The sequence below is a fragment of the Battus philenor genome, unplaced genomic scaffold, assembly GCF_028537555.1.
Source record: "Battus philenor isolate CCGP_79_NKW_IND1 unplaced genomic scaffold, ilBatPhil1.0.hap1 SCAF_1, whole genome shotgun sequence".
Classification (NCBI taxonomy): domain Eukaryota; kingdom Metazoa; phylum Arthropoda; class Insecta; order Lepidoptera; family Papilionidae; genus Battus; species Battus philenor.
The window spans coordinates 11,500,950-11,527,456 of NW_027181661.1; the positions used below are offsets into that span (position 1 = coordinate 11,500,950).

The following is a 26,507-nucleotide window of genomic DNA, read 5'->3' on the forward strand; positions in this document are numbered from 1 at the left end:
TGCAGTGATAATTAATTTAATGAATGCATAAGCTTCTGAAATATATTTTTCATTGAAGAAATAAGCCGATTATTAACTGATACTATGCATGCGGCGTTAATAATAATTCATATGAAAGGATAGTGCAATCGGCTTACACTTATTATTAAAATGATTATAAAAGCTTGCATTTTGATTTCGACAAAAGCATTAATTAATGATCAAAGGAAATAATTTCAATTTCATTTATTGAAACGAACTATGATGGTCACTGTAAAGCAATGACGGAAGAGGTATTAGAGATAATCCGCTTACAGTTTGAAACGAAATCACACTAATGAGTACGGCTGCACGTAAGGGAGGACCTGCCTGCATATGTCTGTGTTGATTGCGTAGAGGGATTTGTCGCGATTAACAAATGGGTTGTAGAGGCCAGAGTCCGTCCCGTTGATCATGTTGCAGACACCGGCAGATGTCTCTCCAACTTCCAGTTCCTCGTGTACCCAAATGTCGAAGCTCGTTGATCCGTTCAACGAGATGATGCGGCCCAAGTCCTCCGCGTTATTGATACCTCTATAGACTTTGTACAGGCTGCTTGGTTGTTCTTTCTGTAAAATTTTATTTTGATAGTCATTAAAAGTAGCAAACAAACGAAGTAGAAATTTAACTTTAATTTTACAAAACTTTATGTAGGTTAACTTTTCTCATCTCTATTAAATATTTTTTCTATAGTTCAAAAGCGACACTAGTGCAGTATTGACAAATTTTAAAATGCTCAACCGGTTTTTTTCATATTTCGAATTACGCTCCTCTGCACCAGGTTATCTTTTAGTCGCTGTTCAAAGCTAGAATTTACAAACAAGCGGTTTATCTATGAATTCTTCATTGAAACACAAATAAGGCAAAAAAAATTTCAACGAAGAGAAAGTTATTAAATAAACCGAGCGCACAAAGACTCTGTTTTGAATTTTAGTTGAAATAAAGTGTATACAATATTAAATACAACTACTAGTCTGTGGCCTGTGAAGTGCTATTACAATTAGCGATTAGTATATTTTAAATATACCCAGTAAATTTTTTTTGTATTTAGGACAACATCAATGGGTGTTAAATGCTCGAGTAAATTTTATATAGGTATACTATTTATATGGTCATTTAGCTGCAGGACATCCACTGCTGGGAATAGGTCTTCTCCATAGATTTCTTATTGGATCGGTTGGAAGCGGCCTGTTTCCAGCATCTTACGATAACCAAAACACGTCCTGTCTACCTTCAGGGTGAACACGAGTGAGTCAATGGTCTCCACTCCAGAAACAACTAATAAAGCGGTTACCTGTCTCTTAAGGGAGGTTTATTTTGTACTAGGAAATTATTACACTTTTTAATACGGTCATTTGATCGCCATACTTTTACCAGATGAATAAATTTAGTTTACTTATTAATATATTGTAAGCACATCGCCTTTGGAATCCATATCAGTAAACAATTTGTTTGAAATCACAAATATGGTAAACTAGTGTTAGGCCCTTAAAATGCAAAGCGTCTTAGCCTATGTACCACAGCAAAGCCGTAAGTTTATATGTGTATATACTAGGAAAAGTACTCAGTGAAGCATTGCGAAATAGTCCACGAAGGCATTTACTTATGTGTCGTCGTTGACGTTTCAGCCCATAGACGCCCACTACAAGAAATAGGCCTACCTCCAAAGATATCTGTTTGGGGTTGCGCACGCGCTTGACAAGCGGGTTGTTAATCGCAGTGTGGTACTGTCCATCCTATGGAAACTTGTGCAGTGGCAATACTATTTAATTAGTGCACAAATTATGAATTAGCTAAGATTGTACCCCGGGAATCGAGACATATGATCACAAGTCTCAGTCGTCTATTGCTAGGCTACCAAACTTATAGAAAACACTTTTTATAAAATAAAAATAGTAATTGCAAACTTACGCTTGCCAGAAGGGAAAAAATAATAGATCCATCATCTTGTACAATCAAGTTGTTAGAGTTAGCTCCAATATTTTTGAGTTGGTTGCACACCACCCTGCCAATTATCCTGGGGTTTTCGCATAACAAAATCCCATCGAAGAGGAATTCTCGAACACCGACGTCGATCACAGGAGAGTTGTATTTCCCGAAAACTTCGCCCAGAACATTGTTCATGATACCCATCAATGAAGCAAACATGGTTTCGGCTACTTGTAAAATCGCCTGCGAGACAGAATCAAGATAACATGATTAATACATTATTTATATTAAATCATTTTATTATTAATGGGAAAAAAATGCCATCAACAAAATATCGAAAGTTTATGTTAATTATATCATCAAATCCAGTTTCTTAACTTATTATTTCACATTATGTTAAAAAATTTCTTGCATAATTTTAGTAAAGACGCATATGAAGATCGCTGCTTTAGTTCAAAGTTATTAAAGAAGTTTGTTACTTAAATTTATGTCGATACCACAAATTTCTGGCCTCGGCATATGACGATATGCCTACACATACGTTATCATGCTTGTATTGTAAAATGATCATATTATATAAAAAATAATTACCTATTGATAAATGCTAAGAAATATTGACTTTTGCGTTAGCCAGGCACAAATGTTTCAAACTTACCCAAAACTAATCTAACTTGCACAGATTTACTTGCTCTAAATATTTGTCAGAACTAAACGGTTATTTCATTGTAATAATGTCAAAATAATGTCTGCTTATCATTTATTCCTATTATGAACGATTTTTCGCTCGCTACCGGTTGAAGGAAAAATACCGAATAATTCACTAATAAGCACTTAAAGAAGTTCTCTGAAGAATTTTATTAATTATGTGTTACGCGAATGATTATTACAATAAATCAGATATCCATCGCGTTATTACCTCGTCATGCGGCATGTTAACCTTTTCAACGTAATAAAATACGTTCGACGCGCAGTTCGCCTTGTTACGCCGTTACGGTAATATAATAGGCAACGCAACACTTCTGAATTAATTAACTGCATTGTAAATATTAATATTCAAGTAATATGAAAAAAAAATAGTTTGAAATATATTTTTGTCTGTTTATTAGTGATCCCCTTTTTCTGTTTTTTTTTTTCTTTTTAATTTTATTTATCTGCATTGCAGAACAATTTTTGCCGCGACTGTCATAAATCAAAACGATTTTTGTGTGATTTTTTTTTGTGCCAACTATATGTATTGAACCCGTAATAGAATTTTTATATAGCTTTCCAATGAAATGTTTGACGAAGTGCGTTTGTTATATCTTTCAGTGGGCTTCATAAAATTAGTACTAGTTTTGTGGGCAACTGTGTATACAATGTTACAATATAATAAATTTAAGGTGTTCGTTAGTTAAAAACTCAAAAGATTTAGAATTAATTGCTCTACCACAAGTATGACACTGTGTAGTTAGGATATTGTAAAAATATCTGATAAAAAATTCCTCTGAGTTTGTTGTGGGATCTTCTCACACGCCGCAAATATCTGGATGTTATTTGTTTAAATAATATTATTAGTATTTATTACTTGTTTTATCGACCTTGGATAGAATGTGCTAAATGTTATTGTTTATTTTAAAAGATTACGTGTATAGCTGGAAAATGTTGAAAGCCTTGCACAAATAAACATCGTAGATTACACGTTTGTTTACCCATATGAAGATGTTTATTTTGATTGCACGTGCATCATCGCGGCCTATTCATTTAATTTTTATTATTATTTTTCCTTTATTATAATTAAACTTTCCAGTAGGATCGTGACTTGTGATGGTTGGTTGCAAGTTCGAATTCTGGCATATAATATACAATCTTATATAATTCAGAATTTGTGCACTAGTTATATAGATTTGCCACTGCTCACAAATTAGTTTTCAGAGAATGGGCAGCAACGTCCTCTGCTTACCATAACACCTATATATGTATGTATATATATATACATATAAGTTTATATGTTTATAGGCCTCCCCCAAAGGTGTCTTTAGTGGAGGCCTATCAGTAGTGAGCTTTTACGAAACGAAATACGAAAGCAGTTTCCGACAGTTTCTGATATATAAAAATCAGCGGTAGTAATTTCTGCATCTAAAAGAAATCTATAGTTCGGTTAATAATTTAATCTATTCATGATTTTAATAATCCATTGCCATGTAAACAAGGAGGGCAAGAGAAAGAGTTTATGTGGTATAATTTTGTTATATTTTGGTGAATGTGCAAATAAGATAACGCTTCTCAGTATCGCCATACTAGATATTAGGAGTATGTTATAATAAAGCTGTCGGATTATTATGAGCAACAACTGTATCTGTTCTGTAACGGCAATCTTCCGTATTTCAATGATAATTTAGTGCGATACAATAACACGCTTTAAGTTCTACCTCTCTTATGTTCAATAACTCGATAGATTACAGATCCTATAAAACGTTTCAAGCAACATTATTTTTTCATCCGTGAAATATAATTTTCCGATGCATTAATCTGACCGTGAAATCTTTAAAGCTTTCTCGTCTTCACGTAACAACTATTGAGACTGAAATTTAATCTTTAACAGGAATTCTGACTTCAAAAGTCCTCAGATTAAATTGCGAGTCGGGTACTCGCAATGAAGTTCTCAGAAGCTTCTTTGAATAACTGTAATTGATCTATTTTTCAATTCGTTTTATATTGTAAATTAAATTTCGACCAGCATATGTTTAATACTACATGTATAAAGTTTTATTCAGATAGCATTTTAGCAGCTATCATGACTTTACGACTGCATTATTTTATTAAAGGGAACAAGCCTGAAACGTCAGGATCTTCTATTTTTGATTTGATCACGTAAAAAAATCTTGCGAATAAGTTATGTAGCCACATTACTTTCATTTTTAATGCATGTACAAACTTAAAGTTGAAAGCATGTGGTGGGTTGAAGTAATTTCTATAACTCTGATATTTTAATGAGTTCAGCTAATTGACTAGTTCTTATGCCAGTTGAATGACTTTACTGAAAGTTAAGCATCGTTCATTACACTTTACGGACGGATATAAATTCTCCGCCGGGAAATTATAGGAGAGGAAATGAAGGCTAATTGAATCATTGAGTAGGTTTCGAGACGCAAAATCACTTTCCGTTATATCGGTTCACAACAAGCTTTATTGAATACTCTACTTCATTCTTGAATTGTTCAGTCGCGTAGTTCTCTTGTTTAATATTTAGTCAATATAGTGTGTTTGTTATAACATTTATTTTAATAAATCGTTTTTTCAGAGTAGCCTTATGTGTTGTATTATTTATACTTAATACATGGTACACCTAGGCGTTACAGTTAAAGGCGAATGAAATCTATCTACATTACAATTTGCGACAGTTTTTTTGTTACAAATTGAATTAAGCTGTACTCAATTTCTGCAATAACCCGCAACGACTCGGTCATGTCGCTGAATAATAGATGAGACAGAACTGCTAGCCGAAACAATTAAAGTACTCCTGCAATCGTCACGTCCAGGCTCTGCGGTCACCAATCCGTTTGCCAACCGCGTGGATACAACGATGTTACAATGTACAATTACACTCTCTAACACGGCTACACTTTTCAGTTAAAACTTATTCCTAACGATCTAAACTAACTTTAACTTAGTTATCCCGTTGGTAAATTTAACTTTGTGAAATGCAAGTCCGAAGCTTTGGCTTTTTTTTAAATAAGCTTCCATGTATTTTATTTCAATTGATAACAGAGTTTGCCGGTGCTATTTCTACATAACGTACAAACCGTAAGCACTCTTGTACCGATTAACATACGAGACATTTAGTGCCTGCTGTTCGAGTAACGGTATCGCATTTTACAAAAGTTTATTCATAAATTTAGGAAAAAATGAACGAACTCGCGCAAGGTTATTTAATAACAACGACAAGAAAAAGGAGTACATAGTATAATGTTAGCAAGGAAATGTTTTCGAGAAATTTTAATTTACATGTTCATAATTTCGTTACGCATAAAAACTTTTTTAAGCAATGTTTATTACACTTTGATTGAGGCGCGAATTTTTACCTTATGCAAAGCAAATATGCAGATTTTACAATATAAAAACAAGGTGTCTAACTTTGCTGTAACGACTGATGTTGATGAAGGTATTGTCTTTCGATTATATTATACTACTGAATCTATATACCGACATATCACGATATCTCTGGAAAGATAAAGATGTCTTGAAATTTGGTACCGATATTCCGTTTGCTAAGCTGATGCTACGTTATTGTTTAAAAACGGTGAAGTTCGTGAACCGCAGCTATATTTGAAACGTAAGGTGTTTTCTAAGAATTCTTAGATGATACATTGGAAATAAAAAGGTATCGCCGAGCTTCCGGTGTAAAAAGAAGCGTAACTAATTTAGTTACTAAGCTTAAGGCGTCAGTTATGTTATATCTCAGAAAATATCAGTCTCGTGCAAACGTATCTATTAGGTACGTCTGTATGTTGTTTTTAAAGTTAGTCGCTGAATAATTATTAAGTAATTAACAATTAATCATTATGATGTTAAAAACAACACGACAGTGAAACTTTTTAAAATTCATATAGTGTATTTCTGGGTATTTATGTAACGAATCGAAAACCGCATACAAAATATCTTTATATTCATAACATGTTTTAAAAGGTCAAGGATCTTACTTGAAGAGTTCATCCACGTACACGAATACGCAAAATATAAAATAATGTCCGTACATTCAGATTATTCTATAAAATTTGTAAAATAGCAAATTATATGAATTTTAACTTTTGAAAATATACTTGAAATTTACGTGTCATTTTAAGGGCGCATTTTTCTTAAGGTTAGGTTAGGTTAGTTTTCGCATTCAAAAACTATTTGTGAAATTGTGTGTCACTGCACAATATATATATATATATAATATATATATATGTATATAAATGTATATAAATATATTAAAAGAATATCTGATGTGTTTTCCTATTAATTTTTTTTAGTAAAAAACACTTTCAATATCATTTATTTATCTAATTTTGAGACAACAGTTATAAAAATGCAAAATCGTCATTGCGTCATCATCAATAAATAACATAAAATTGTTAACAGACACATGTTAATTCTATTGTAAAATAAAGGACGAATACCAAATCAAATCAACGTCGTAAAGTCGCGGAATGAAGTAGGAAACGGAGACGAGAAAAATTTAATTAACGCAGACAACGCCACAAAAAAAATATTTCTCACATAGTTAATAAAAAAATTTGACTAAAAGATAAATTTGATTTTAAATTAATAAAAACAACATGTTACCGATTTCACGACGATGTATAATAATGTTGTCTTTTATCGACGATGTATAATAATAGGAATGGTCCGTTGTGATAAAATTTAAAGGTTTTGATTATTTAAATAAAGGGCTTAATCTGTTAAATATGTCCCACATCCTTATGAAACTCGAGACGTTAGAGATCTCAAGTACAATGACTTATGATTCACGAGAATATTACTCGTGAAAAAACAAAACGAATTTTTTACGAATTACATCCATACTTATTTTTATTTCTGTATTGTTTTACACCATTTAATATCATGAATAGTCATGCCTCTTTATTTAGTTATATGTTAGTTTAATAACGCTTACATGTTTGCGTATCGTTGTATCAATAAGTTAACCAACAAACCCTTACCAATGAATATCAAAGTTCAAGGCAAACATCGGTTCTGATTAAATAGGTTATGAACGTTACCCAATCCAGGATTCCACGAAACATCGAGAATTTATTAATGACCCCTAAACTGTGATGTTTCAACACAATATTTCCTTAATTAAAATATACATTAACACATTACTAATATATGTGAGTAACTATGGGGCTTCCAAAATGACAGTTTTTATATATTTAGAGATTTATTTATTATTTTCGTTCACCGGTTTAGTCGGCAGGCTTCCCCAAAGCTAAGGCAACACAACTTTACGTCAGAAATAGTAGTTTTTGATAGTTTTCCGCTTTATTTCCCAAGTTAAATAACATCTTTTTTATTTTTTTTCTATTTTACCACTTTTTTGTCGTGGTTTTGTTTTAATTTTACATGTTATATAATGTTCTATTTCTTATAATATAGGTGATATTATCACTAGTCATATGTTTTATTGATCTCTTATATATACATTAAAATAGTCTATATAAGTTTTGTTTTCCGAAATCATTGGATACCTCCCTTGTATTTTCCGTTTGAAGTGAGGTACTGAATTGAAATTTAGTCCGGCATTTACATATGATTGCAATTTCTCGCATTTCATGCATCCCTAGTCACATTGTTCGATTTGCGAGTTGCGAATTTGACACGTGTTTTCGTTGTGTTTGTTTATTGCACGAAAAGTTGCTTCCTTTACAGTTTGAATTCGGCTATTAATAATGACATATGTGTTCGGTGTTCTGTAAAATAATTTGCTTAATATTTCATACGAGAATTTATATAGTCACTTTATAAAAATTTTACTTTTCTTTTAAATATCAAGAAATTGGTAGTATTACTTAATAGTAAACTCAGAATCCCAGAACCCTTAGCCTTATGTACCGACCGTGTATAGATACTAAAGGCAAACTGTTGTTCAAATATATTCTTTCCTATTTATTTGAAAATATTTGTTGCTTAAACTTTTATTGTTCAAAAAATAACTAATGTAAAAAAATAAGCTGCAGCCATACTGTTATCACTAAGCGAGAATCATGGAAAAGAGAGTGGACATAGAATTCTGAAGAAAGACACCACCATCTTGAATACTTAATCGTCCAGTTTTGGTGGAGTGGTTTTCACAATGTTATTTCGCTGTGCTGAATCGGTCCTTGGTTACAACCCGGTCAGCGTGAGGATCATCACCATAAAGCTAAATACTTTTCCGTTCGCATTGAATATTATCCAGATGTACGCCCCTACAAGTGCCACTTCAAAGGAAACAATCGAGGACTTCTACAACTAATCTTAGAAATTTTCAGCAATATCTCAAATCTATACGATTTTAATGCGGAGTTGGTCACTACAATTTCAGATGCTGTTTTGGGAGGCATAAATTCACTGTGGTCTTTCTTGTGGGAACAATAGAGGAGAGCACAAAGTACAATTTGCAGCAGACTACAACATCTCTATAAAGAGTACAGTCTTCTAGAGTACTGTATATCCGGGCCTACTATAACGGCGAATATTGTAACCAGATCAACTACATACTAATCAGGAGATGAGTTCGGTATCCAACACACACAATATACCAAAAGCCGACACCATCTCCGATCACCAGCTGCTTGTTTGCAACGTGACGATCTGATTTAAAAAAAAATCGCTCTCAGGAAAACCTCCGGACGCGTTGGGGCCACTGTTAAGGATTCTTTTGAGGATTTCTCTTCACTGCTCAACAATAAACAGAGCTGGTTGCAAAACTGTAATAGTGCAGGAACTTTTAAAATATGTCGTGCATGAATCTAAACTAAATATGAGACCTAAGAAGAGACAACACTTTGTGTCGACTGATATTAGGGACTTGGTCAATTAACGCAGATACTTGAAAGCCAAAGGAGTCTTTATACAACTGAACACCAGGAGCTCTGCTTGATAGGCCGCTTACCGTTTGGTGGTGCAAGGTAAAGTTAAGGGAAAGCGTTCTCCTGAACCCTCTCCAAGAAGATGGACAGACCACATGACAAATTGCGACTAAAGAGTCTCAGTACATGAATGCTCTCACTCCGCCAAACACCTTTGTCCTTTGGAAAACATGTTTCGGCAGCTTACATTTGAAAGATTGCTTGGAGTGTTCTGTGTCTTGCAATTTCCTTGCATGCCGTACTGTTCATCAAAATTAGGCTTTTGCCAGAGCTCGTTGCTTGCTAGTCCAGCTACCTGCTCACGTAAAAGGCCCAGCCGCGCTCCGGTATACCGAATCTTTTGTTTTACTGTAAGGTGTCTACTTGTCAAAGAATGTTAAAAGTAATTACGATATACTGCGAAACGTAGTAGGTATTTATCTATTAATGCGAACTGTATTTTGCGCGCAAGGATAAAGCGCCACGCCTGGGCCGCTCCCATCTGTTGGGAGGAAACGAACGATGTCGCCAATTTATATTGACGCAGTGGAATAATAGGCAGTAGTCTGCTCTGTCATGGCAAATAAATATATACATGTTGCAAGGTCGACCAGCCAGAGCACCAAGCTTCGGCTCGAAAGAGTTGGCAATTTTAGGACTATTAGGCGGTCCCTGCGTGAAAAAGTGAGTTCTTAAACACTTGTATTCTACCGGAGGACAGAGTACTCCGTGTACTATTAAAGTATATTTGATCGCGTCAGCTCCCCCCCCATTTTCGCGAGAAAGACCAGCTGCACCTGGTATAAGCCTGCGGTGTCCAATGTGACTTCTAAATTCGCACCACCAAAGGCTTATAAAACTACTACTTTCCCGAACTCCAGAGACACCTCGGATTGTAAGCCCTATGCCCTGGTGTCTATCAAAAAGTTAGCGCAGGCTATTGACATCGCTTGCTCTATCAGTGAGGTAGGCGACGATCTAATCAAGAAAACTCGTCTCATTTTCAAATACGCGCATGTGGTACGTGTCATCCGCGACCTTTTAAAGTCTCGCAAAGGCGGCGATAATTAGAGACACTAATCTGCGCCTTGCCATCTCAAACCTATACACATGCCATTTACGCAGCAGAGTTCGATAAAAAAAAAAACAGTTAAAATTGACTACTTTGGGAACCCCTGACGCGAATTGTAGCCCAAGAACTCTTTTATAGTGATTTTATAATAAAACATTTCATTTTACTAAATATGGTTAAATAAATTTAAATTAAATTTCAGGTATGTAATTAAAAGTCTGTTTATTTAAACAGTATCATTTTCTTTTGCAGGCACTCGTTTTATATTTTTTAAAAGTAAGAGTTTCTGAGCACTGAAATAACGTAGTATTACAATCAGTCTACTCGATTATATCCAACCTTTGATAAAAAACATTCAACAGTTGTAATTAATTTGTTATTGTCAACGTTACGTGCGACGTTTAAGGAAAAATTGTCGCCATACAATAAGCATTCTCGCACAACGTACACCTTTACACGATTACAAATGCGCTCTTAATTATTTTTCTTTACAAAATACTTCAATAATGATGGTAGTTATGAACAATTTTGTTCCACTTTACAATTAAGTGCTATGAACGTTCATGATGACTAATGTCTAATGACTCCACATTATGAAGATGAAAACTAGAGCATCATTTAAGTCTTAATATTTTCACTGGAAAGATAATATAATTTATGACCCGTGTATGCTAAAAGTTATAAAAAGAGAACTATTTTCGATGCTCGAACCTTGCGATGTAGACTTGTCTGTCACATTTACTAACCATGTCTTTACCGACACAAATAAAGTGACTATTAAGATATTCAAATTAATTAATATTAGTTTGTGCATCATGGTCCGTTAAAACTTTTATATTCTATGTAGTGTATTATACAAGAGGTGCGGCAAATAGGACAGAAGTTGGACTTCTACAACGAATATGTTGCAGTACGTCATTGACATAGATGTACGTGCTTTAAATAGGTCGCCCGGGATCACCGTGACACGTCAATATAAAGCTATACGAGACTACGCTCATAATATGTACGGAATAACGTTTACGCACGGAGTAATTGGAAAAGCACTTACAGAGTTTGTGAGCGATATAAACAATTATGCCGTTCGCTATAGAGCCACTGGAGTATACTAAATATACAATTCGTTAGAAAACAACAAGTATTTTTGTTCAATTAATACGAAACGCGATTCGTAAATTTTATCTATAGATTTTTATATTCTTTTGTTTTCTACAGTTAAAAGAACGAAATTTGTGTGTTTTTAAACATACGTGTTCATTTTTATATTTACTATGATTGTCAGAGACCTATATTTGGTCTAAAGCCTTTGACTTATTCAGAGGTTTCAAAGTAAACGAATAACGGTTTACAAACTGACGAATTTGAAAAATGTGGAGTAAATTTAAAGCATCCCCTCCGCGCTGCAAGCTGTCTCTGATATTTTCATATATCCCTGGCGTTATTTATTTTGACAAAATAATTAAATAGTCGTGCAGTTATTTTTTTAATGTAGAATTGCAAGGATAAACAAAATAATGGCATTTGTGTAGATAGAAAATAAAAAAAACTTCACAATGTAAATAACAATTAATGATTGGTTATGTAATATTTTTCTGGATCTATGGAGAAGGCTATACTCAGGATTTCTCTACGAGATATGATCAGGATGAGGGGACTTGTAGACGGACGAAAGTAACCGACATATCCCAGCTGGTGGGAAAGTGTCAGTGGGCAGGCCACATAGCGCGCAGAACAGATGTTTGCAGATGCCCTTAGGTTCTATTGCAAAACTATGGCCGAAAATCAAGTCCATGGTTGACGCCCTACGGTTCATGATAACAATCATGACATTCAGTAACATTTCTATCGGAAAGTTGAGAGTTTATTAACGTACAAAACTTTTAAACACGTAAGAATAGAAAAGCCTTTGTGACCCGTAGGACACTCCAGCTAAACTGATCTAAGTTGGCTTCCGGTAAGAAGAACTCAAAAGACAGTTACTGTAATTTGTTTATAGTATATGTTGTTATTTAAGCAAACATACCTTTAAAATGTTTAGTGTGTTATTCCACAAGCCATATTCGAAATCAGAAGACTGTGCGAAGTTTAATAATATCAGCCGATTTTCACAAAAACATGACAAATATGCTATGTTTATTGTATTTGTAGCGCAAGTCTGTGGGTCTCGAATATATTATTTTTGTTTAAAATCCGATATTAGGAACTCATCAATACTACGAACATGGATACTACGAACTGAATATCATTTGAGTGGTAGCTCAAGTCGAGTGCCCAATGACTGCATGGAGCGTGCACTTATACGTCGTCGTAATGCGAAGGAAAAGATAAGATAATTTATCCTCGAGGTTCATCATCAATATTAATAGGATTTCCACAGCTGGATTGGATGACTAGATTTGCTTGCCATATGGATTTCCAATAGTACCGGTTCGTAATGGCCTTCGTCCATCATCTTCCTACAACCTTAACAAGGTTATCTAACCTTGTGGGTAGATGCCCTGCGCTGCGTTTGCCGGTCTGTGGTCTGCAATCCAGAACCTTAAGGCAACAGCGGCCATCTGTTCTGCGCACTGACTAAAATTCAATGTATTATAATATAAATGATTTTAAAAGGTACTTGTGGAAATTGCAAATAATAATAATAATTTTAAGCATTATTAAAAAGTTTTGCAATAGTTGTTCAACTGCAAGAGGCAGGAAAAGCAGCTCTTAACCCATATTAAATGGAATAAATGGAAACACACAAACGAAAAGTAAAACTGGTAGAAATAAAAAGTATTCGAAGCTCTTAAACGTACGGTGTTTTTACAATAACTTTCGTTATCAATTGTATATGAGTGACACTTACTTGCGAGGTATGCTTACTCCGCAAATAAATTGGGGAAACAAAAAAAATCGCATAAGCTGTAATAGGTGATATCACCGGCAAGTCTTTGCGGTCAAGTAAATATCGAGCGGAGAATAAGGCTATAATTTACAATAAACATTTTTGATCCATAATGGACATTACTCACCAACTACCAATATTAAAATTATAGTCACATTTGTTGTTTGTCCAAAATCATCACTAACAACGTAATGATTTATTTAAGGATAAACCCATAAAAAAATTAGTATAATTTCGCATGCAGCCAAGCGCTAAGACGATGTCGTCGTTTCAATAGTGAACCAATGACCTTTGTGAGTAGTTCGTTTACGTGGTCCTCACACGCTTGTCAAAAATAAACACGTTCATATTATATAAGTTACATGTAATTTAGTTACTGTTATTCGCTGCCAGTGTGCTATGTAATATATGTAAGTGCGCAAAGCAAATTGTCTTACGTTATATGGCACGTTCGCAATAGTCACGGTGTCGTTCTCTGTGTAGGGATATGATCCCTCGGCGTCGAATTCCAAACGTTCCACTCGGCGATATGTGATAACGTCATCTTCTATACTTTCTATTTCCCTCCTTTGGTATAATCTGCAAAGGGAATTGTTAAATTACAAGCTTTTAATCTATATACTTTTATTAAATAGTTCATATATTTTAAGTAAAATTTGTATGGATACTGTTCGGGATAGATTAGAAAATATTTCTTAGCGATCTTAGTTGGCGCTGATAGATCATCGACCTGTATACATGGACGAAATTCCGTAATTGCTTTTGCATATCATTATGAAGCATGACCTGTGTTTAATGCATGACAACACCACAACTTTAATTTACGTATTTTCAGGATATCGGCAACTATTGGCCCGCAACGAACCTGGGCTTATATCTAATTGGAAACGCTTGGAACGAGCTTGGGGAGTTTGCGAGAAAATGTAAACTTTTCTCAACTTCACTTCGAGACCTAACCCGTGGGAATTTGGACGAATAAACAATCTCGTGTATGAAGCTTGATTACTTTTATATGTTATATATTTATTTTATGTATTGATTATTATAAAACAATACTTTTGAAACATGCGACTTTGTTTCATTACATGGTGAATTATCTACTACATATAGATTATTTTATGTGAATAGCTGTAGTCTTTCGGCATCATCACCATCATCATCATCATATCTGATCTAGGACGTTTTGTTGGACACATGGCTCCCAAATAGACTTCCTGTGAATGGACGTTCATCGCTGCGCCTGCCGATCCGCGGTCTCTGCACTATATGCTGACACGTAATTTTTGTCCGGATTTATATATTTAAATTATTTTTCATTAATAAATTAAAATATTACCACTCACTTGTAGTTATATGGTCCAACTTCTGTCACTTCTGGTACACCTCCAGCAAGAACTTCTTCTTTATTTGTTATGTTAAAGAACCTAATTGTAAAGTTAAGAGCAAATGGAACCTCTTCAAATCTTTTAAATTGCTCTGTATTATTTAAAAGAACCACCTCCTAGAAAAACAAAGTAAATTAAGTACAGATGCAATACATTTAGAGATCTGAAAAACCTCATGTTTCATAAAGTCCACTTTGTCTAACAAAGTGACATGTGGTCCGTGTAACTTTGTGAGGTCATATGTTTTATATAGTTATATATAAACATAGTTTATTCTAAATTTTCATTCGTTGTTGTCGATATTATTTCATCCGCATTTTACTGCTGGTTTATAGGCCTTCGCAATAAATTTCCAATTAGACCAGTGGGAAACGGCTGTATCCGGCGTCTTCTGACGACCTTAACAAGCTTGTCCATCCACCTCATGGGTGAACGTTCTTAGCGGTATATTGGTCTCCATTTCAGAGCCTTAAGGCTCGGGCAGCCGTTTATTTTGTTCGATTTGTGGGCTGCCCACAGCCACTTCAACTTGACAATCCGATGGGCGGCGTCGGCTACTTCGTGCGCTTTCGGATCTCTTCATTTCTAATTCGATCTCGTAATAAAGAAATCTCAAACAAAGCCCAGTCCATGGCTCGTTGAGAGACTGTGACCTTGCCTTACGAGTTTCTTAAACTTCAGGCTATATCTGTTTCACGTTGGCATACGTCGTATTCATAAGCCCAAAAATTACACGTCTGTCATCAATTTATTACATATAAAGTATTATTAAAACAGCACCTACTTACTTTTATGATTAAGTCTTCTATCACTCCGGGAATGAAAACGAATGTTATTACTGTGCTTACTACCACCAATGCTATCCCCAATACTAGCGTTATTGATCCACCGATTATTCCGCACATTTTAATACTTTAAATTAAATTTTAATATTGTGCTTCAAGTATGTGCGGTGGCATAAAGAATGATTAAAAGAGACGATTTGGCCTTGTGTTCTGGCTTCGATAAAACTTCGTATTAATTGGGGTTACAGATCTGTATGTGTAAATCCTTTGTATTAATATATATTTTGAACATTACCTATACCTAAATGTAGCAAAAATATTATACATAAATTATTTCTGTTTTAATTTTACCCTTTTTTAATATATTAGTAGCTTTCCATGTTATATATCGTTCCGGGCCGGATTTAGATTAAAAGAGGCTATTCGTTAATACACTGAGGCCATTCCTCCTCAAATTTTTAAGTTTGTTAATTATTTAATATAATAAGACTATATTGTTACTGTGATTTATAAAATATTTAAAATAAATCATATTGATATTCGTATTTAATTATATATTATTATTGACTTTATATTAAGTTAATTGGAGATTAAATAAAAATATTTTTCAAATAAAAACCGATCGCAATCCTAAAATAAGTATATTTTCTAAAGAAACACGTGTTTCATCGTTAATAAGCACTTTATTTGTGCAAGACCAATGCTAAATTAAACCAGCTAATTTAAACCAGAGCTAAATTATTAACTATACTTGCAAATTATCGGTGCAATTTAGTATACGTAAACGTACAAATCCAATGAACACAACGCGATGATCATAACCAAAATGCATCATTCATTATATTTGGTTATTAATCATATATGCCAAGAATTACTCCGTATTTTCAGTTAAATGTTCCGATGTTCGCTGTTTTTATTAGGACGTATTTAGTGTTTTATTTTGCTTACAATTTGAATTTTAACCCCCTAATCTGAAGCTTTTATGAAAATCCGGCCCGATGTCATGCAATGTATACATTTAACAAATCCTGTTCATGAGTGTTCTTTGTGTCCTTTTCAAGAGTGTAGTGTGATTGATACAATTTAGGAATAAGAAATTTAATTCTGGGATAAGATCACCGCAATTATAAAGTTTTTTTGAAAATTTTACTTGATTTGAATTTTTTTTTAAATATGCCTATTAAACGAATTATAAAATAAAAATATGTATACAGAACCTTTTATAATCAACGCTGTTATCTGTTATAATTACGATAAAAATAACAATCGACAAATTGTTATTTTGTAACATATAAGATGCTTGGATAAAGAGTCTACAATAAAAATTGTTTTAATTGAATATTAGTAGCTACTATGCTGCGATTTAAAGATTAAAAATAGCAATAGACTATATGACTATTTCAGTTATCTTTTAATTATGAGAATAACATTCTAATTTTATGTACAATTTCTTTTAATTACTAGGATCTATAATCCACAGATATTTGCGTTCGTGCCTTTGTTTTTAAATTTTCATTTTATAATGGCGCATGTTTTTGCATGTTACAGTACTTACTAAGTATCTTGATCTATTTTAGCGACGCCCTAGCGATGTTCAGTTTTTAAAATTACGATCCGTGCAGCCACTTCCTCATCCCTTTTCTATATTACCATCCTAGAGATGTACGATGGTATTTGTGCGGTGGTTGCTGTATTCGCCACATCGATGAATCTTGCGATCGCATCTTGAGCCTCGTCGGTGTAATACACGCACGAGTTCGTGTGACGTGACATCGCTACCACCGCATGATGGGTGTCTGTTGTTCAACCGACAACAATGACCGCCTCGCTCGCGAGCCTCATGGATGGTTAGCATCCTTGAATTCACGTACAATTGAACTCATAAATATTGTATTTTACAAAATGGACAATATTATTTGAACGATACATCGTAACAACATATTTTATTTCTTTTTGGTTTAATTGGATCAGACGAAATTTGTGTGCAAGTCTGAGTTGCACGATTTAGACAATAAAATCTAAAATCTTGAGCAAAATCCATTGCGACGAAGGGCATGTTAATGTTAAGCATTACTGTACCTAATTTGAATGATCTTTGTATGCTTCGCGTATTGTTTGAGTATTTCTTATGACATGTATATATTGATAAATAAAAATATGATAGCGGCTATCTAACGCTATCTGATGATATTGTCATTTGCGGGTGGGTTTAATATTGAACAGTATAATTAATAATAGATATGACATAACAAAAAATATTACACCATCATTATTTCAGCCATAAGACTTCTACTGTTGAACATGGGCATCTATCACAGATTTCCAATAAATCTGGTTGGAAGCGAGCCGCACACAGCTTCTTCCGAACTTACAAAGTCGTCTGTCCACTTTATAGGTCACCGCGGTGATCTTTAGAGGACAACTGTGCCTTGCAGCAGGCATCCATCGACTGACATGGTTATGATGATGATTTCTAGTATTATCTTATATTTTTAGTAAAAATATATTAGTAATAATTATCAGGCATGTAGTTAAAAGCAGAAATGAGTGCATTTCTTAACATACTTAACGGGAGGATTATAACATAATGTGTTTATAACGCTTCTCCTGACCTTGCGTAAGGAGAACATCAATGATAAGACACTGGTATTAGAATCATTCTTTAAATCTTATCACAATTAAAGATAACCTGTTACTAAATAATGGTTTGAGATCCGGTTAGGAGATTAAATAACAAATTACAATTACCATTATACATGTGTACCGAAATTAGTGCTGGACGTTAAATTACAAATTTAACGGTCAACACCAAACATACGTAAGAATAGAAGTAGTATTGACAAATAGAGATGTATACTTCTGTTTATCACTTGACATATGTAAAAATGTATCTCTTGTATTTTAACTTTGCAGTTTACGTATTATAATAGTATGTTAGATGCTGTATGTTTAGTTACTTCCATTTCCAACTCCCGACGTATGATGACCAGCCCTCGATCCCTTATTAAACAATTGCTTCCAATGGTTGTTTGGAAGAAATTGAGTTTTGTGATAAGACCGCCATTTGTAATTTGTTGTGTATGTTACAAGATCTTTGCAAATAAAGTAAATAATAGTGAAATAGGGCACGGAGATGACTGATATACCTTTTCTTTACTTTAATGCTGTCGTGAGATAATGCCCTTGCATGGATAAGGACGTGTTAGGTTCGACTCGTACGTATTGAAATTGCCACGATGTTGCTCTCTGATAATGTTGTATCTCGCTTTATGGCTTCGCCACGGGAACACTTTTGCACATACTCGCAGCCTTCTTTGCTACGCTCATGGCGCCTTTATAAGAAACTGAAAATGTTTACCTATGCTACCATGAAGATATTCACCGGAAAATCATAAAATGGAATCACAAGCTTACAGAACTTATTCAACGACGAAAATGGACATTCAAACGTAACGAGATTATCATAATTGTGTATCATTTAAAGACATATTTTGTGAATCTATCCACAATAATGGGCCTGTATCAAAGGCGCTGAAAAAGCTATTGCGAAAAACATTAAAATTACACGAGGCTGAGAAACAGAGAGAATTTTAAATCGTAGGTACAGGATTAACAACTTCTCATTCAGCAGTCACATCAATATTTTTCTGTGACTAATACTGTTAGTCTTATCAAGCAATAATCATAAGTAAGTATCAAAAAATCTATGACTCAACGAGTACGTGTCTAGACGCCATCAACAACTTAGAAGTGGACATATCGATCTGAGATTTGCGATTTCCTATCATAGCACAGAAACTGGCAGTCGCAAGGAGTATGTAAAATCAGTCAACAACCCAAGAAAAATACAGGGACCGGACCTACAGGAATTTCTTGTCTTCCTGAAATATAATTTAACTGTATTAGAAGCGTAGAAACCTAAACAGGACGGCAATTATTGCAATGAATAATTTTAGATGATTGCAACATCAAATGTATATTTACAATAAACAATACGTTGTGAATTCATACAGCAACAAGCATATTGCAGAATCATATCACACGTCAACAACAGAGACGTGTTTAATTTGCAACGGCGAGCATGTTGTTTTTGGTTACAAAGCATTTATTAATTCACCTTACGAAGCGAACTTACAAGAGGTAAACAAATTACGACTGTGATAACTAGCTTTACGATTACAGAAGCAATTAATGCATTTAGACAAAAACATGTCACAATTGTGAAAAACAGCATAATTAATACTGTATAAAGCATTCTTGAAGTCACCGTGGGATCCGGACAACGCCTATCACAAGATGTGAACTTAATTCGAGCAAGGCTCGCTAGTATCATTAATCACACAAAAAGTCTACAATGCTTCAATTCTTTGAACATATACAATTTCTATTGTAGACTGGGAATACGACAAAATAACTAAGAAGTTAAAGCATCACTAATACAAAATTCTGAACTCTAAGGTCATATTCATGAAAAATCTCATCAATAATCCTTTCCCAGAGCAGGTATAATTTACGATGTACATTGCATTTCCGTTATCTCAGCATTTTACATCGCCTCGTCTAAAGTAAGTCATTACTCAGTTCACAATTAGCCATCAAAGCGCGTGGATTTGTAAACTCTCCTCGAGCAGTCAAGTTTTTCATTTCAAATTATACCTTTATGCTGTGCATGATTACAGTCAAATACCTGGAAGTCCACTACCCGAGCAGACTGGGGCGAGTTCCATCGAACTGTCGCTTAGCTGCTATCAGATCGCTGTCAGACGCCTGCCGGGATGAATGAATGGGATCACCGAATAGGGGACTTGTTGGATAGCATGGTTGGACGGTATGTGGAAACCGAAGGGGTAGTCTGCGAGTTGGTCCTGCCGAAAGACTCAGGGCGGAAGAAAGCAGGATTACCCTCGTGGTCCAAACAGCTCTCTTTCTGCTTTCTGCGATTAGGTTGGGGGCCCTAAACTCCCACCAGCTTCAGCGACTCTGAGGCGGGCGATGAGTCGATGTGGTCCCGAACCATCGTGAATGCACCACGAAGGTTTCGAGGCCATCGTGAACCATACATTCATACCCTGGGACGGGGTATACAATATAGCACTGCGTGAGTGAAGACCGCGGGGTGATCCCTGACAGGGAGATACTGCGGTCCTCCGCATAGCGCAGAAAGCAATCTCCAGAGGGGTTTAAGTGGGTAGGAATCCCACATAACCCTGTCCTCTCACCATAGGCAGGGCATCTTGAACATCCGGAAGATCCCCCCCTCCGTACCTAAAAAGGGTGGTCTGTATATTAGGCCTCACAGTTGATGACGTTCAATAGTCACATTAAGAACGTGACGGGAAGGCCCATGGCCTCTATCGTCAGCTGCGTCGGGCCGCTGAGATATTTTGGGGCCTAAACTCGGAGGTGACCAGAACGATGTATCTGGCGATTTTGGAGCCGATCATTTTGTACGCAGCGAGTGCATGGGCGCCGGCGGCTAAGAACCTGCTGGTCCGCAGGCAGCTCGGCGAGGACTCACAGGACCACGTCGTTACACTCGGCTCTGATACTTACTGGACTGCTTCCTCCAGACCTTTGGGTCCAAGCAGCAGCCTTTGTATATGCGATTAAATGAGGCTGTTCCCGAAGGGTAGTAGGGGACCAGGGCGTGGAGGCACCGGTAACTATTTGAGACTTCCACACCCATCTGAATAGCTTGGTTTGGAATTCTCCTGCCTGAGAGAAGCGGTAGGACCTGCCACCGCGGCTGCCGATCTTGTGACTTACGCAGACGGCAACCGCATAGAGGATAAGGTGAGTGCGACTTCTGCTTTACGCAGGGCGCCGCACAGTTACACTGTTAAAAAACTTAAGTGGGATAACCTTTGCAATGTATACAATGCAGAGCTGCTGATATTCGCGGAAGGGAGTGGGTACGCGGCCAGTAGTCGGCTCAGTCCATTGCTATGATGAGCGATTCGCGGTCCGTCCTTTAAATTTACGCAAGACCCTCTTTCCCTTAGCGTTGAGAATAAAGGAGAATTTTGTGAAAGCGAGAGAGAAATGGAAGGATATAAGGCTTGGCCAAGGGCGCGGCCCTAAAGGTTAAAAGAAGACCGGAATACGAAGAGTGCCTCATTTTGTTCGTCAAGTGATAGCTAAGGCTTCACACGTTTGGCGAATGGAAGAGGAGATATCTGGAAGGCGGGACAGCTTTGACAACGAGGAAGTTTTAAGCCTACCGTGTATTACGCTCAATGGAGCTGGACACGTGTCTGGCCTAAATTTTCACGAGGCACGGGGGATTCTCAGAGGGGGATTCCTGGTGCATCTGTGATCCAGCGGTGGACTAAATCGTTATGCAAGCAATTACTTGTTGTCCTATATGTTAGGCTTAGAATGGACAGAATGGAAACAACGCTCCCCTTTTGGAAGTGGAGTAGAGCCGCCACACTTTCTTACGGTTTTATTACAGGGTGGTGGGCGACGTAATTAGGAATAATACAACCGTGTCACAGGAAGTGTGGCAAGGGATGGGAGGCGATGCGTAAATGTAATGTGGGCGAGTGCTGTATGTTGAATGTATGCTGAATGATAAAGAATATGAAGGATAAAAGAGGGAATAAAGAGAGAAATTGTGAAGGATGAGAGAGGGAAGGTGAAAATAGGAGGGTGTGTAACTTTTGAAACAAAAAAAAAACAGTAACCTGCCAACATATTCGAGTAAAGTTGGTGGACATTGGCATCAAACATCTTAAAATAATTTGCATGATAATTTAGTTATAAGATTGCTTAGTACTTGTTGAATCCCGACACTCAAAAACGCTATCACATTGATTTGTTCCTCGAAATACTTGTAATTCCATCATAACGATCGTCGCTGTAAACGTCGTCGTCACAATCTTCGCAATCGTCGTAGTCACCGTCGTGGAAGTAATAGCCGTAATTGCATATTCTACGGACTTGAGGTGGCGGGGCGCATTGGGCGCCTAGCCTAAGACCTGTTTTACGATAGCAAAGCCCGAGGACTAACGTGGAAACCTTAATAAATCGAATTGATCTGCATACAATAAGAGAAGACTTTCGAAATGTTAAAACTGTTGTATGAAATATTATGAAGTTTAGTAAAATCATCAAGTTTTACATTTATGTTTTTTTTGGCAATAACAGTAGTACATTGTAATCACGTTATCTTACCAATTACTTACGGACTGCCTAAGCAACAACACTACTATCTTTCCGTCATTTATCTAATCGCTTTACCAATGATTTTAAAAATACCCTACTATAAAATGTTGAGCTCTATATCAGTTTAAATAACCATGTCTTATGTCCAGCACTCGACGTAGTTTGTAGTAATTATGATAAACATAACAATAAATATTTTTTTCGGGCCGGGCTAACACTGCTCCCTAAATGGTATTTACAGATTCCGAGGATTAGGTTGTCATCTAGGCCGTCACCTAGTTAGCGGGTTTGAGTCACCCATAGCGCTGAACTGTCTAATCGGAGACTCTTAAAACTGTAATCGGAGTTGGTAGCAGGCAGCGGCTACGCTTAAAAAAGAGCATTGCTGCGCTTTTGGAGGAATTAATTTCAATTTTCCGTTTCCGAAACCGTCATCAACTTTGGAGCGGTCTGGAGGCGTTTGGTGATGGCGCCGGTGGCGTCACCAGAAGTGTAAATGCAGGTGTCGTCTGCGAATATGGCGAGCTCTACACCCTTGATAAGAGGGATGTCATTGGTGTAAAGCGTGTATAGAGCCGATCCTTGGAGCACGCACGTGCCAGTATAGAGACCGATTAGATGGAAGTATTTCGTAAAATTTTAAGCTTACCTTTATTTGGCGCAAGTAATATCACCATACGATAATTCAAATTTTTAGCCTTAGAGTCTACGTATGTCGAATTCTCTTATATACTTGTCTGTGTAGATAAATAAAAATCAGTAAATTATTTAAATACATTTATTTAGATTCCGAATTTAAAATTTGACAATAAATGCAATAACATATCGAAATTATATAGAATTATTACCGCTGTATTAAACCCACAGCTAAAACATCTACATACAATAAGCGAAAATTCAAATAAACCGCCGACACTGGCGTATACATCAAGTACGTTCATTCAGCTTTCAAGTTTAAAATCAATAAAATATTGTTATAATACACCGAGATCTCTTCAAAGCTTAGGCTTACATAAACCCTATTTGAATAATTGTAGCTAAAACCATTGACGAACGACAAATATTAATCCAACCACTATTACAAAAAAATTCGCACAAAAATACTGAAGAATTATGTTTTGATTTTCTTGAATCTTAATATAGTTGAATTCTTACACATACAGTAAGAAAACAATGTAAAGTCGGGTATAATTGAATAATATAGTCATTACACATAGTCGATTTGTTCAAATATCGTTAGACATCGATCCTTAATTCAGAACATATTGACTTATAATAGACTTTTACAACAGATGAGGGATATGTTAGACGCAACACCAATCATGGAGATAATACGAGCAGCGATGACTTTATATATTGACCACAAAGTGCGATTAAAATTGGGATCCATCTCCCTGCCTACTGCTAAATCATAGTTCTTATCCCGAGACTATCTTATTTTATATAGTAGATACATTTCGTGAGAAACACACATTCTTTCCTTAATGAAATATTCTAAAACTTTGATTAACATCAACAAATATTAAATTGTAATTATTAATTATTTTATAAACTGTTATAATCCAATAGAATTATTTCAAACAAATACAGAACACGATTGTTTATCGACAACGTATGGGAAATGTTTAAAATTATGCACATTCAGATTTCGAAATAGTATTGCACTCTTCATTCATTCGTGTCATATGTAAGCTGCATTCAACACCCATAGCTCTTCCAACCTCTAGATTTACGCTCACAAAGGTTTAATGACTTTCACAACATAGGATTACAATTATGATAATAATAATAATAATTCAACAATTAGATTGATTTAAAATTTTAAAAAGACCTTTGAAATATTTAATTTTTGCAAAACACTCAACAATTATTGTAAACATTGACAATAAATACACAGAGGTTAAACGTTAAAAGCTGTTTCACATAAGTTGGTGAAACATCAGGAAATATGCTGCCTTATAATCAAGTGTATTATGTTGCGGTGTAGCCACCTAAGAACGACCATTGAGACAAATACGACATTTAATAACATTTGTAATCACATCAATTATTTAATAAATATTATCATAACGCGTACAGATTCATTATTTAAACGCGCGGAGAAAAACTTATTTAGCGGTCGATTGACGATAAGAGCATAAGTACCACCATACCATCGTAGCTTCATTAATACAATATTAGTGCCAATGTTAAATGCACAATATTTAATCTTATATAACTAGAATATCATATCTAAACGTAAGTTAATATTTAAAATAAGATATTATCTAGACACTCACCGTGTATACGTACGGATTTAAGATTAGGTGTATAGTGGGCGCGCACATAATGTTTCTTACAAAAAAGTAGCTTCTAGAAGCATCTGTCAGACGGAAACCGCAACTCACACTGAGTTCACATAGACATATAGCAGTGAGGCAAGTCCGACATCGATAGTCTAATCCGGAGCATATTTATGCTTTCACCTTCAAATCAATCGTTTTATCGTGGCTATTCCAATTTCGTCTTTATGGTTAATCCGCCAAGAAGGCAGTCCAAATATTTCTAAAGCGGTTTAGCCATAATTTTCCTAACGATTCCGACCAACTTGACGTTGCATATTGTCAAAAATTTACCAATTTCAACAAATACCATGTTGAATGTTGTCGTAGCCGGGTATGCCAATTGTAAGGCGTATTTTCCTTGTTATTTAGTCAAGTCCGTGATTAGTGTCCAAAGACAGCAGTACTCAAAAGTAAGATCATTCATCTTACCTGCAATCTTAATGAAAAGATGATATTCACATGAAGTTAATGACACACGCATTATAAGTATTAAGTTAACGTGCAAAAGTTGAATAGAAAGTTTGGAGATACGACTTAGATGGGCGTACAAACACAAATTACCCCCTGCACTGCAAGTTTTTTTTTTCATTTATATAACTAGAAATTTTAATGAAAAGAATATTTTCAATGGTCTTTAAAATGGTGTGTTATCTGAAAAGAAAATTTAAAATTAAACGATTTGTTTTTATTATGTTAAAAACTGAAAATAAATAGTATCGTCTTCTAGACATAGTTTCATGACAAGTTTTAAATCGTGTTCGGAGCATTCAAGTGCAAAGGGTTAAATCTGTTGACTCATTCGCTACAAGCGTCGTCTGTGTGTACGCGACAACATGCGTTTACAAACGTCGTCTACAAAGGACATCCGCACTTTAACATTTGTGTGCGAATGTCATCTGCAGACGATCAGTGTAACGCTTGACTATTAGATAGTACATAGTGTACATCGATCACTGATCAATAGTGTCAATCCGACGGAGCACTTTGTCGTAGCGAAAGGGTGAAGCAGATTAGTATTTGTTTGGGAATGTTTATAAAAAGATGATACAATGTAGGTTAAGGATTTGGTTTAGTCGTAATTGAGGATGGAGTCGATGGAGAAGTCGGGGCGTCGGCGCTGCTCGAGCAGGATGTAGGTCTGCAGCGTGCGCAGCGCGCTCGGCTCGGGCGCGGCCGCGGCGCCACTCTCCTGCTTTCAGCTGGGCTTCTGCTGCACCTCCCGCATCATTAGCTGCATACACCAAACACTACATTATTTACCCAAACAACCAAGACAAGTAAATAACCACCATCATCTTTATTATCAGCTAGGGCAGCTCCACCGCAGCCTCGAGGAGCGACCGAGAGAACAAAAAAACAATCAGCT

At 35.7% G+C, this 26,507-nt stretch overlaps 2 protein-coding genes across 6 annotated transcripts in view; both read right to left on the reverse strand.

Annotated features, from left to right (window-relative positions):
• Positions 1 to 15,823, reverse strand: part of Snmp2 (Sensory neuron membrane protein 2) — a 42,261-nt gene extending 26,438 nt beyond the window's left edge. Inside the window, exons 1-5 of the mRNA XM_068777141.1 lie at positions 15,654 to 15,823; positions 14,824 to 14,981; positions 13,918 to 14,059; positions 1,930 to 2,190; positions 349 to 587 (exon numbers count right to left, since the gene is read on the reverse strand). Of these exons, the coding sequence (XP_068633242.1) occupies positions 349 to 587; positions 1,930 to 2,190; positions 13,918 to 14,059; positions 14,824 to 14,981; positions 15,654 to 15,770 (917 nt within the window). The 5' untranslated portion in view covers positions 15,771 to 15,823. The remainder of the gene's footprint in view (positions 1 to 348; positions 588 to 1,929; positions 2,191 to 13,917; positions 14,060 to 14,823; positions 14,982 to 15,653) is intronic.
• Positions 15,824 to 23,606: 7,783 nt separating this feature from the next.
• LOC137932699 (protein AF-10-like) overlaps positions 23,607 to 26,507 on the reverse strand; it is a 31,558-nt gene continuing 28,657 nt past the window's right edge. For all 5 annotated transcript variants that reach the window (XM_068776678.1, XM_068776602.1, XM_068776383.1 and 2 more), the window contains one exon: positions 23,607 to 26,372. In XM_068776678.1, the coding sequence (XP_068632779.1) occupies positions 26,337 to 26,372 (36 nt within the window). In that variant the 3' untranslated portion in view covers positions 23,607 to 26,336. The remainder of the gene's footprint in view (positions 26,373 to 26,507) is intronic.